This window comes from Strix uralensis, chromosome 4 (genome assembly GCF_047716275.1).
Source record: "Strix uralensis isolate ZFMK-TIS-50842 chromosome 4, bStrUra1, whole genome shotgun sequence".
Classification (NCBI taxonomy): Eukaryota; Metazoa; Chordata; class Aves; order Strigiformes; family Strigidae; genus Strix; species Strix uralensis.
The window spans coordinates 92,446,965-92,458,627 of NC_133975.1; the positions used below are offsets into that span (position 1 = coordinate 92,446,965).

General features: G+C 41.0%; 2 protein-coding genes across 2 annotated transcripts; one reads left to right on the forward strand and one right to left on the reverse strand.

Annotated features, from left to right (window-relative positions):
* Window positions 1-351: 351 nt before the first annotated feature.
* Window positions 352-5,918, reverse strand: LRRC57 (leucine rich repeat containing 57). The gene is made up of 6 exons (XM_074867880.1): window positions 5,799-5,918; window positions 4,867-5,041; window positions 3,497-3,632; window positions 2,504-2,772; window positions 1,845-2,030; window positions 352-1,272 (listed from the first exon to the last, which is right to left on the reverse strand). Exons 2-6 carry the CDS (start codon window positions 4,948-4,950, stop codon window positions 1,231-1,233), a joined length of 717 nt encoding a protein of 238 aa, XP_074723981.1. The 5' UTR covers window positions 4,951-5,041; window positions 5,799-5,918; the 3' UTR covers window positions 352-1,230.
* Window positions 5,919-5,966: 48 nt separating this feature from the next.
* Window positions 5,967-10,689, forward strand: HAUS2 (HAUS augmin like complex subunit 2). Its single transcript, XM_074867881.1, has 6 exons — window positions 5,967-6,233; window positions 6,792-6,884; window positions 8,231-8,300; window positions 9,121-9,253; window positions 9,912-10,020; window positions 10,158-10,689. The coding sequence occupies exons 1-6, from the start codon at window positions 6,003-6,005 to the stop codon at window positions 10,305-10,307; spliced, it is 786 nt and encodes a 261-aa protein (XP_074723982.1). The 5' UTR covers window positions 5,967-6,002; the 3' UTR covers window positions 10,308-10,689.
* Window positions 10,690-11,663: the final 974 nt, after the last annotated feature.

The following is an 11,663-nucleotide window of genomic DNA, read 5'->3' on the forward strand; positions in this document are numbered from 1 at the left end:
TGCACCTTCAAGGAGTTTGCTGTCCAAGTGCCTTTCCTGTCTCATGTAGGAAAGCTTAAGTATAGAAACAGTGATTAATGTAAGACAGTTCAGCAATAGATGCATCTATGCTTATCTTGCCAAGATGTGTACTTAGTACAGCTCCTACTTCACTGGTTGAGCCTGTAGTACGTATTAACTGAATTACTACCAAAGGGTTGACGTACTCCAATCCTCTGTGTTCTCAAAGCAGCAGAAGCATAACTTACCAACAACTGATGGAACCAAGTACCTAAGTGATGGCTTTTAAGGATCGCTTAGTACTTCTCGTTAAAGTGACAACAGCAGCAGTTACACCAAATAAACTTGAACTGATTTTTTGAAAATGATTTACTAAAATAAACAAGTACATTTTCCTTTTCAGTATAAGTTTACATAATTGCATACATTTTTAGTTCTTTCTAGGTGCTTTTGGTAATAAGGCAGCAGCAGGCTGGCGACTAAAACTTTCAGCATTGCTCTGTACACAAGGAGTCAGTGCAAGGGTATTGTATTTTCCAGCAATATACATTTTTACTGAATACATTGAAGATGAACCTCTTTTATTTGATAGTGCTCAAGCAGAAGTGGACTGTAGTGCAATTCTTGCTTATGGGAAAGGAAAGCCTGTACAGTAAAATATGAATGATGCTCAAACCGTGATTTCTTTACCAGAAGCAGTTGTTAAAACACTTAGCCACAACTATTTGTGCTTCGTAAAAAACTTATACAAGTTATAAACTAAAACCTCATCTGTAGAAGTTCTCTGTAGGATAGTGTTTACTGCAAGACACACAATGTTTTAGATCTGCTTTGGTGGTAGAACTTCCATGTGCTAGCATGGAAAAATGTTTCCAGAAGAAATGATCCTCTTACAAATCAACAGCCAGCTTCCTGACAAAAGGGAACTGGCAACACTGAAACGCTCATTCCCTTTCTCTGTGAAAGAACAAGCCCTAACAAAGGAGAACATGTATTGTGTTAAAAGCTACAGTGGCACAAAAATCAAAACTGGCCCCTGGACAGGTTCATCAGTTCAATACCCATATTCTCTAGTTCAAGTTTATTCAATCTGGCCTTAACAGACCGTATCAGACTACTAGAGGAGGAGTACTCTGATCATTTCCTTCATCAGTCTTGGTTTAAGTCAGTGAAGTGTGTGCTCCAGTCACTGACTCTTCTTACGGGGAATACACAGGGTCAGAATAAGGATCATGCAAACTTCTTCTTTGTAGCTGTAAATCGTTCCATATACTACAAAGAAAACAAAAAAATCTAAGATTTGGAAATAAATACAAGATTCATTAATATTGAAAGCAGCTAAGCTTCTGCTCTCAGACTCAAAAGCACTCTGCATCTAAAACATATTTTCATCTCCCAGACATAATCATTTAATTAAACAAAAAAAAAACCCCAAAATTTTCTGCCATTTGCTGTAATTCAGATCAATGTTCTAGAAAGAAAGTCCTCACAATGCTGAACAGTCAAGGATGAACTAACATTAAACAGTTAAGAATGCTGCATAATAGGAAAGATCCATTATTTTTTGTCCCATCAAAGTGAAGACACAGACCTGTCATCATCAGCTGCCCCTCAAAAGATGCTGATGAAAGAACACTGATCCTGAATCCTATGAGAAAGTTCATCTTTGAAGAACTCTTGAACGTATTTTCAGAGATTAGTTACAAATCCAGTACCAACAACAATGCCAACAGACTGTTTGCGCTTTTATTCACTAGCATAAAAGCTTAGTATTCTGAGGAGGTACTGGGTAAGGACTTCACCAGGAGCTTCTTTAGAAAAAAGACAAAAAAAAAGACACCAACCTTGTCATAACCTTCTAGTTCTCTGAGTTTCTTGATTTCAAAGAGGTTGCCTTCTACTGCAAGCAGTGAGATCTGGGAATCACTGAGGATACTTTGAGGAAGCATGCTGAGTTCTAGGCAGTTTTCTTCTAAACGCAAGACTTTGAGGCGTGGACAGTGGGAGATCTGCACTGAGATCTGGGAAATCTGGTAGAAATAAAGTAACACAGAAAAATGGGATTAAAATGTTAGTGATGCATGATTAAGTGATTTGTTTCAGACTAATATGGAACAATTACCATGTTGTAAATATAAAAAACATTAGCAATAACTACTTAACAAAAATGCACAAGCAACAGTAATAATGATCAAAAGTGCAAGTAACTTTTTTTTCTTCCATGATGACAGGCAACCTACACATTTGTTTATCAGATTCCTCCTCAAGAACTGTTCAAATAATTTTTTGTATGACTAAATTCAGGATTTGTTAGTTAGTCAAATCAGGCAGTTGGATGTATCAGTACATAAACTGTACTCATGATCCCTCGTTTCTATTGTGTCCAGGATATATCTTTTAGCTATAAAGTTTTGATGGTCTCAGTTTCTGTTCTGTGGATGTACTAAGTCAAAGATAAACCGTGTCCTAAATCTACATGCCCATAATATCTCAGTTAACAGACCTGATTCTGATTCAAATTGAGTTCGATAGCTTGCAATTCTCCCACAGTGTCGGGCACATTTTGGATCTGGTTTTTGGAAAGATCTACCACATCCAAGTGGCGAAGACCGGAGAGCTGTGTAGGCACAGTCCGAAGCTGGTTTCCAGAAAGGCTCAGGGTTTTGAGAGCTGAAAGTTGTCCAAATGCAGCTGGTAGCTGCCTCAAGTGATTGCCATTCAAGTGTAGTGTTTCCAGTTTTTTCAGTTTACACAGCTCCTCAGGTAAAGCAGCTAGAAATAAATGACAGAACAAAGAGATGACCTAAACAAAGAGCAGTAAACATTCATACCCATTTCATTCAAATAAGTTTCTGCATGAAAAACCGTGCTATGTTACAGTAATTTCTCACAGGATTCCTCCCCATTTTCCAGTGAAGGCACAGATCCCTGCACAGAAACTTAAACCCGCTGACAACACATGCTTTTTAACCATCTTCCATAAGCATCTTAAAAATAATCTGCAGACAGGGCAAATCTTCAAGTCACAGGCTGAAAATGCTATCCTGAGAGGCTTTTAGCCTATCAGTTACACTCCTTACTAACCACTTCGCCGGCATATTCTATGACATTTGAAGTTACCAAACAATTCACAGCTTCAGGTCTGGGCAGCCCTTTGAAGGTATTACTCAACTCACTCTAAAGGTGCTACTCAACTGTACTAAACCATCTAACACGGTTAAACCTTCAGATCAGACAAGTCACAGCACAGAAACGTTATGGTTTTAAGTACTTACATGTCATTGTAAAACTGATAATACAACTAAGTTGGCAACTAGTTTTGAAGAATTTATGGTTTGGGGGTTTTTTTCATGTACATGAATTTCAAAGATTTCAGTTTAGGTAACTAAATTCCCCATTTATATTCTGTGAGAGTTAAATCATTACATTTAGTTTCTGATCAGAGCAGACAGTTATTATTTTTAAAATCTGTGGAGATACTAATTAGCAGGCATACTCAGTTTGTTGTTGTTTAGAACAAGGCTCTTCAAAAAGGAAAATTTTCCAATGAGTGGTGGCAAGAGCTCTATTTTGTTGTTCGACAAGTCTATTGTCCTTAAGTTGCTTGTTAGCTTCTGCAGATCTTCAGGAAACTATGGAGGAAAAAAAAGATACAGAATTTAAATAGTGGATATGATTTTGAATGTTCAAGTTACACAGCTTAAAATTCTAATTGAAATTTGTATCGCTATGACATACTGTCATATGTATCACCATGTCCAGTCACTACAGTGTGCAACTAAGTTGGCAAATTTGCTTAATACATATTTTAAAAAATACTTTTTCATCTGAGTAAGGGAAGAGGGATATAAAGGAGACAGTCTAACATCTAGGAAGAGTAGTTTTTTATCCAAAGAATTTAAATTAAAAAGGGAGAAGGAAGTATACCATGACACAAGCTCCTTTATGTTTTAGTCCTCTTGTGTGTTCCTCTTAAACATCCCTGTAATTTAAAAATATTCTACAGGTAGTTAACAACCCTACTATATCTTAGCAGAGTAGGATTGGGATGTTTTTCTCTTGCTTTCCTTTTTAAATTATTATGTAAACCATTTTCCTTATTCTTATTGACATCCTGTACCACTTTAATCCGCACTTGGCACTGAGCTGAAAAAAACACAAAAAACCTAACAATCACCATCAGCGAGACCTGGTCAACAGGCCAGTGGTTTTGATTCTCCTTTGGTTTGGCAGAGGAAAAGGGAAGAGAGAAGATAGGATAGTGCAAGAAGATACTTGAGAAAAGTCTTGGAAAATTACTGCATTATAGAGTTATTTTGGCCATCCTGTGAATTTGGCTTATCCTGTGTTACTTGACATATGGTTCCAGGACATTCTATGTTCTTCTGCAGTTGAGTCAAAGTCAAGACAGTTTCTGATATAATAAACTTCAAGATGCTTGCAGCCCAGTGAACAGCCTGTACAGACTATTCATATGACTACAATTAAATACAGCATAAGTATGTATACATGACAAACTGTGCAGTATCTTTCTAGTTAACAATACGGTTATAAAGTTTATGGGTTTTCCCTCAAGTTTACAGCCCTTTTTTTAAAAAGCACAACATCATAACTAGTACTTCTTGAACATACGTGCACTCTAAACTCATAAGCATACATGTGCCCTGACAGATAAATCCTCAATCTGAAGACAGTGCAAGCATAAATCTCCTCTGCAAAAAGGAAAAAAATCTTGAGATAATATTATCCATCACTGTTTATGAGAAATACATGTGTACAGTCCATTATGACAATGAGGTGGGAATTTCCCTCCAAAAGTGCCAGCCACGCATACAAACAGCCACGTTTCCCCTACAATTACATTACCTCTGTAAGTCCCTTTCCTGTTAGCTGAAACACACCAGTTTTCTGTGCTGTCTCCAGGTGGGCTTTTAAAGCACTATTTCCCATCCTAACAGTTGTCAGGCGTACAGAGTTTGAGCGATAGTTTCAGCCAGTTTCTCTCAGTTATTCTGCGCAACAGAACTTCAATCCAAAGTCTCTGTGATAAAGCAAATGTAAAAAGTCACTTTATGTGTACTGTCTTCAACACTACAAGCATTGCAACATACTGAACCGTTTCACTGCTGCGTTTTCATCTCTCTCATAACTAAAACCTAGAACTTAAAAGATTTACCTTGCTTAAGGTACCTTTGTTATAGCAGTTTGAATATTGAAATGATGCAACAAGTCCAGTTAAACCTAAGTGGAAAAATTGCATACTTCCCACATTTCATCTCTTTCAGGGCCCTATAGTGCAAGAAGATTCTTCATAGAGTCTAGCTGTGATTTTAGTGGCATCTACCAGCACTGACCTGCTGTCAACATTACAGTTTTGTTTGTTTTTTTCGAAACATTTAATTTAGAGACTTGACTCCTCTGCTGTGACTCTAGATGCAGATAGAGGAAATCCATCTCCCGTAACCCACCAGGGTTTAATCCCCAGGACAAACTAAGCCAGGTTACAGGCCGAAGACTTAGCGTCAGGTTTGCAGCCGGGAGGTGGGGAATAAAGCCTAATACAGCAGGCAAACAGCCGGGACGAGGAGCCCAAGAGAAGCAGAGGCGGGTCAGCAGGACCCTCGGCAAGGGGAGCAGCCAGCAATGACCCGCTACAGGCCCCGGTCGCCTCGCCTCAACCCCTCCCCGGCTGCTCCGGCCCCACCGGGGCCGCTTGGCCCTCGCCCCGGTCCCAGCACCAGCACCACAGGGAGCTCCGGCGGGGACGGCCCGGCCCGACCCGACCCGACCCGACCCACCTGTACAGGCGTCGCTGGCCGACGCTCCGCGGCGGCGGAGCCCCCAGCCCCGCCCTCGCCGTTCGAGAACCGACGCTCCAGAGCAGTTGCCGGCTCCCCGGGAACCGGACGCGAGTCACCCGCCCCTTTCCTGTCACACCCAACATGGCGGCCGCCCGCCGGCCATGGGTGCCGCCATCCGCCCGGGCTTCCGGGACACCCAGCATGGCGGAGCGCCGCCGCCCCGCTTCCGCAGCGACGGCGGCCGCCAGACCTCGGCCCCGCGGGGCGGCCGGGTCCGGGCGGAGGACGCCGGCGCCGAGCCGGCAGCTAGGCGCGAAGGGCCGTGAGGAGCGGAGCGGCGCCGCGGCCGCCTGCCGCCCCTGGCAGCTGGGGCAGCCCTCGGCGGTGGCCACCCTGCTGCAGCGGTGCCTGGCGGCGGGCGCCGTCAGCCAGGTAACGGCCGCGGGGCCCCGAGGGGGCCACGCCGGAGCGGCCGCGCAAGATGGCGGCAGTGGTGGCGTGAGGGAACCGGCCTGCGGGGAAGGTCCGGAGAGGCCGGGGCGCGGGCGGGGGCCGGCAGCTCGCCCCTGCCTCACGGGCAGCCTCACTCCGGGCTGCCGGCTGCGTGTCCTGAAAGGAGATTGCGCTGAAAGTGCTAAACCTGTTACTGTTGGCCCAATGCTTGTTAATTTGAAAGACAGAGAAGTTTTTCCGTTTATCGGGGGATTTCTTACGTTTTGGGCTGGTGGCAGCTTTCCTTACAGAGATCACTGTGCCCTTGGGTGGGTATTTTTCTGAAGCCTAGGCATTTTATCTTCATTCGTGTTCCTTTTCCTCAAATAAGGCATGTTAGTTTTATGACTTCTTCAGATGACATTTACTGTATTGCATAGTGCAACAGATTAACAGTAACTGGACTATTAAAAGCCAGGCCTGAGAATTTGCCTGACTGCATTTTTGTTCCCTGTCTTGCTGCTGACTGCATTTTATCCTATTGTTTTTCTCTGACAGGAGACATTGGATTTAACCTGTAGAAAATCCCCATGCTTTGTGAAATTCTCAGAGGTGGAAAAAATGGCAAACATGCGAGCTGAGATCAATGAGGTACAGCCTTTACAGTTGTCAGTGTACACTCAACACTTCAATACTTAAAGAGAATACATGGCACCTGATGAGGTATTGGACTGCCATGTGCTATTGTTTCGCTTTTTGCAGGTTTTTAAACAGTTTAGCTGTTCAACAGTTGGCGCTTTTTCCCCAGTGGACCAAGCTGTTACGAAGAACAAAATTACGAAACACAAGTTTTTGGTATAATTGGAAAGATGCAACAGCCTGCATCTTTGACTGAAGCGTTACCTGAAGCTTTCTGAAAAAAATGAAGAACAAATAAGAATTTGTAGTTGGCTTCAATTCATGAAAATGTGGGGGTTTTATGAGCAACTAGACCATTTTGTTGGTTAGCAAGAGGTAACCTCAGTCACTTCCTACTGCCTGATCTGGCTGGTGTCTTGTATTTTATGATGTTTTCTGAGCATTTGTTCGCTGGCACAAAACTGTGCTTGTTAAGTTACACAATGTGGCCTCCAGCAGCTACAAAGCCTTACTGCAAAGCAGTGTGACAAATTCACCATTTAATTTTTGGAGAGTGAGTTAAACAGCTGTCATCATCCTGTATTGACAGGCAGAAGGAATTAATGGTTTCCAGCTCCCAGGAAGGTGGCTACTTAGCCTCCTTTGCTGGAAGCTTTTACTTACAAAGTACTCTCTCTGACAAATGTTCAGTATGCTGTGAGTGAAGCAGGTTTATTTTTGTCCTCTCCTCAGTGATCAAGAAAACCAAAGCTATAGTTCTCTGTGTGTCCCGAGAGACTGATGTGTCATCCTTTTCTATGCTTTCCTCAGTCTTCTCTTGTTTAGCCAAAATGACCACAACTCTTTCGGCCACAGGAAGGTATCTGCTGCTCTTGTGCTGGTTTATCATTGGAAAGAATTAAAGCTGGGAGTTTCACCTGAGAGAGCTTCTTCCACAGCTAAAAAAACCCAACACAACACAAACTAGTCTTTGCTACAAGGAGGAAACTTGGGACTGTGAGAGATTCTTTAGTAGAATATAGACTGAAATGGCTTTGGGGGAGACGTAAGTTTCTGTGGTTTAGGAATGAATTGCAGGATCTGTCTTTTCTGGCACGAATTCCCAATAAATCACCAAATTGTTTTAGTTTTTTTAAAACAGTCTTTTCCTGTTGACCAAAAAAGCCCCACCTAGTAGTACAAACACTCTAGAGAGTGTGATAACATGATCTCATGCAAATGCTGGTGCTCTTTCACACATGTTCTCTCCCCCGTGCTCCCACTTTCTCCCTTTCTACTTCCTCCCCCACCCCAAGAGAGTCAACAGTATCTGGATAAGTATGTTAAAAATGTGTTTTCATTTGGTGTTGTTATTGTAGAAGAAACTGAAAGCTGAAATTCTGCAGTTGGAGAAGGAGATAGCAGATATTGCTCACCCTTTTTACTTAGGTAAGTGCAGTTGTACTTTAGAAAAACCAAGAGTGTTAAATGGCTTTATCAGCAGATTAACGTTTCATCTGAGTACGTGGCACTTCTAGAAGTTATTGCAGCTGTCTCCACTGGATAGCTTGTTAGAGGTGGCAGGTGTTTTACTAGCCTGAAGAATGCTTCAATACTATTTGAACTTGCACCCTCTGCTGTCTCAGTAGAAGCTCCGTGTCTAATTCATTCTCCAAAAAAGTTGTGTGTGTGGTCAGCTCCTTGTGGTCAGTGGAGCAGCAGGAGTTCTGAGATCATCAGTAACCTGATTTGCTTCCCTTGGCCTGTGTGCTGCTTTGCTGCTTTTCCAGTAACTCAGTGTATTTCTGCTGCATTTGTACGCCCCTAAAATTACTTAGATTTTTATTTTAGTATTTTGGGAGCATATTTATTCATTTCTCTATTATTTCACAGTTTTTCCACTATGATTTGATGGATGTTTAAAAACGTTCTAGCTTGCTACTACTGTGTTAAGATAGTGAAGTGTATTGTAATACTGCAGTGCTATGGTATAGTTGTCGGCTTCATCTCAAAGGCAGTTTACTTTGTAGATAATGTAAAACAATAAACAAAGCTGTATCTCTAAAAAGTAGGTGTTACGACTTCAAGGTGCACTCTGATATTAAGTCCTACACACTCCAGAAAAAGTAATTCTGATTAATGGTATCTTTCTTGAGTGTAAACTGTCCAGTGCAATAGATCAGACTTTTTCTTTCTGTCTTTCTCTGGAAGAAATGTTGCTCTTGTTTTAGCAGGACAATAGGTACAACTTTGCAATTTCATTTTATAGGCAAAAAATGCGAGATTTTGCAAGATATGAACAGACACTTGGAAGCTGTACTGAAAGAGAAGAAGGCTCTTAGAAAGAGGTTGATAATGCCCAGATGTCAGGAGACCCTGCCTATTGAGGCTACTTTCCACAGGTAGGCATAGAAAAATATTGTTCTTTGTTTGCATGAGTCCAAATTAATCTGAATTAATAAAATCACATGCTTTCATTCATTTTGCCATCAGTAAGAATAGAAATAAAAAATGCTAGCAGAACCTCAGCTAAAAACTAGTAGTGTACTCATTGTTAAATTCATAGAAAGGTAGTGATACATATTTTTATGAATATTTGCTTAGGTTATTGGTCTTCTGAAGATTACAGAATAATTTGTGATGTATTGTTTTAAACAATGTGTTAAATGCTTGATTGATTATGGTTCCCCATAGGTAGGAATTGTTGCTTTAGCATTTGGTGTCTTCCTTCCACTGTGACCTGTGACTTGCTCAGAATAAATGTGTGAATGATTCCCAGACAAGCATAGTGCATGTTTCAAAAATAAGTCTTTCTCATGATCTAAAAACCTAGTCCAGTTACTGAAGTGCATATTCACTTCTGTAATTCCTGCCCTACTTGTTGCTGAGACTCATAAAAGAAGTGTAATTGCAGAGGGATTAATTAGACGGTTAGGAACTTGCATAAAACTGGAAGACTAAGAGGACTTTCCCCACAGGGGAAAGAAATAATAGCTTGGAAGTATTAAATCCTCATTGTTTTGCACAACTTTTGAGTAGGTGACTCATTCTTGGTTACAGGTATGTAGTAGAGTTGTTGAATGAGGCGGTGACTTTCATTGAGAAGCTTGAAAGCCATTTGCAGACCGTAAGAACCATGCCTCAGATACCAAACATCATGAAGAATATGGTGAGTAGCAAAAGAACTGAGCCGTCTGTCTCCTCCAGCATTGAGAATTCAGTGCTGTTTCGTTGTTTAAGTTATTTTTATGTCCTGTTAGATTGACAGAATGTATAGAGATGAAATCCAACTCTTCTCTGTTTCAGGACACTGCTTTGACAAAAACAGAGGTGCTCGTGATGGACTTGGAGGAGCTGGCAGACCAAATACTGAAATGGGGAGAATGGCAAAAAGAAGTGTATTCTGACAGCATCTGCAATACTGCTGGATTGGACTTTGGCTTATCTTTAACCTAACAAATCGTTTTCCTCAAATATGATGGCCATTCAAAAAACTACTTTTTTACAGTCTTCTGTGAAAACTACAACACAGTTGTGCTTTAATCCAGCAGGGACTTTGTAGGTAGTTATGTTTCTGTTCTTATGTAACAGTTCTCCAACTATTAAAAAAACAAAAACAAAAGGACAATGAGCAAGTAGCTCATAGGAAGACGGACTACTGAGAAGACTGTTGAGTTCCTTTTTGAAATAGTTGGACAGGATTCCCTTGGAGCCTGTATCTTCTTTGATATTTTTTTGTGCACTTACTATAGTGTCTCTATTAATTTTTATAAGCATCTTGATAATACACTGTATTTTGTATGTTATAAAACCTCAATAAAAGAGTTCGATTTCAAGAGCTCAGTTTCTTGGGTTCTATTTTGTGATAAAATTCTGTAATTACAAGAACAGTGCAAAGTCTTAGGTCCCAGCTTATGCTTCCATAGGAGTTCTAACCAAGAAATTAAACTAGTTTTAAATTACTGTTTATTATGGCTATGATGTGGTTTTGTGGGAAAGCAGGGAACAGATTTGGTGATACATGGCAGATGTACTGATTTGCAAGCCATGCTTCTATGATAGTGATAAATATATTCTTCAGTCTCTTCTGTTGCTTGCCCTATTTTCAGTGCCCCCCTCCCGCCCGAATAAAACTCTTTTTCCATGAGTATGACTGACAATTCAGCAAAAGCAATGCTTGTTCCAGTTTGCAGCCTTAGCAACTTCCATGTCATGAAAAGATTTGTTGGTAAAATGTCACTGGCAGGCCATCTATAAACCAGGATAGTTGGTTGTCTTTGGAGGATGTTCAGTCTTGTATTCAGGATACAGAGCAAACTGGAAGTGGTGCAGATGTATTCCTTTCCACCATTGTATCGTTTATGTTATCTGAATTCATACATCCAACCTGTTGATTTCTATTTCTGAAAAGAAGAGCCCTTTGTTTTTTGAAAGTAACCACCAGATGGCTCAGTACCACACAAATTTCACTGTAGTTTCTCTACTGCATAAAAAAGTAGAATTAAGGAAGAAATCTTTGGTTCTTTGAGCACCCTGTGGTCTGGCTTGCTTGTAAGTGGTCTACTCCATAATCGAAATTGTCTGAGAATCCCATTTTAATCTTTGTAGACTATATCCATCTGCGGGGTGTGATGACAAGGTGCGTAGCTTAACAATTCTCTAGTATGCTCCATAAGTGTAGCTGATGTTCCTCTCTGCTGCTCTTGAGGAAAGTTAAGAGGATAGAAACAATTTGCATTAAGCAGAATGTTAGTAGATAGGATATGAGAATATAAGCTTGCGTTTGAGTCCCATAAACTTTAATGGGATCTT

Bases quoted from the DNA above. Each gene is read 5' to 3' on its own strand.
- LRRC57 (XM_074867880.1), bottom strand. From the start codon at position 4,950: ATGGGAAATAGTGCTTTAAAAGCCCACCTGGAGACAGCACAGAAAACT. The intron at 2,031-2,503 runs GTCTGTTAACTG...TATTTCTACCAG, and splicing joins TCAATTTGAATCAGAATCAG to ATTTCCCAGATCTCAGTGCA. The intron at 1,273-1,844 runs GTTGGTGTCTTT...TTTTCTTTGTAG, and splicing joins AACTAGAAGGTTATGACAAG to TATATGGAACGATTTACAGC.
- HAUS2 (XM_074867881.1), top strand. From the start codon at position 6,003: ATGGCGGAGCGCCGCCGCCCCGCTTCCGCAGCGACGGCGGCCGCCAGA. The intron at 6,234-6,791 runs GTAACGGCCGCG...TTTCTCTGACAG, and splicing joins CGGCGGGCGCCGTCAGCCAG to GAGACATTGGATTTAACCTG. The intron at 8,301-9,120 runs GTAAGTGCAGTT...TTCATTTTATAG, and splicing joins TGCTCACCCTTTTTACTTAG to GCAAAAAATGCGAGATTTTG.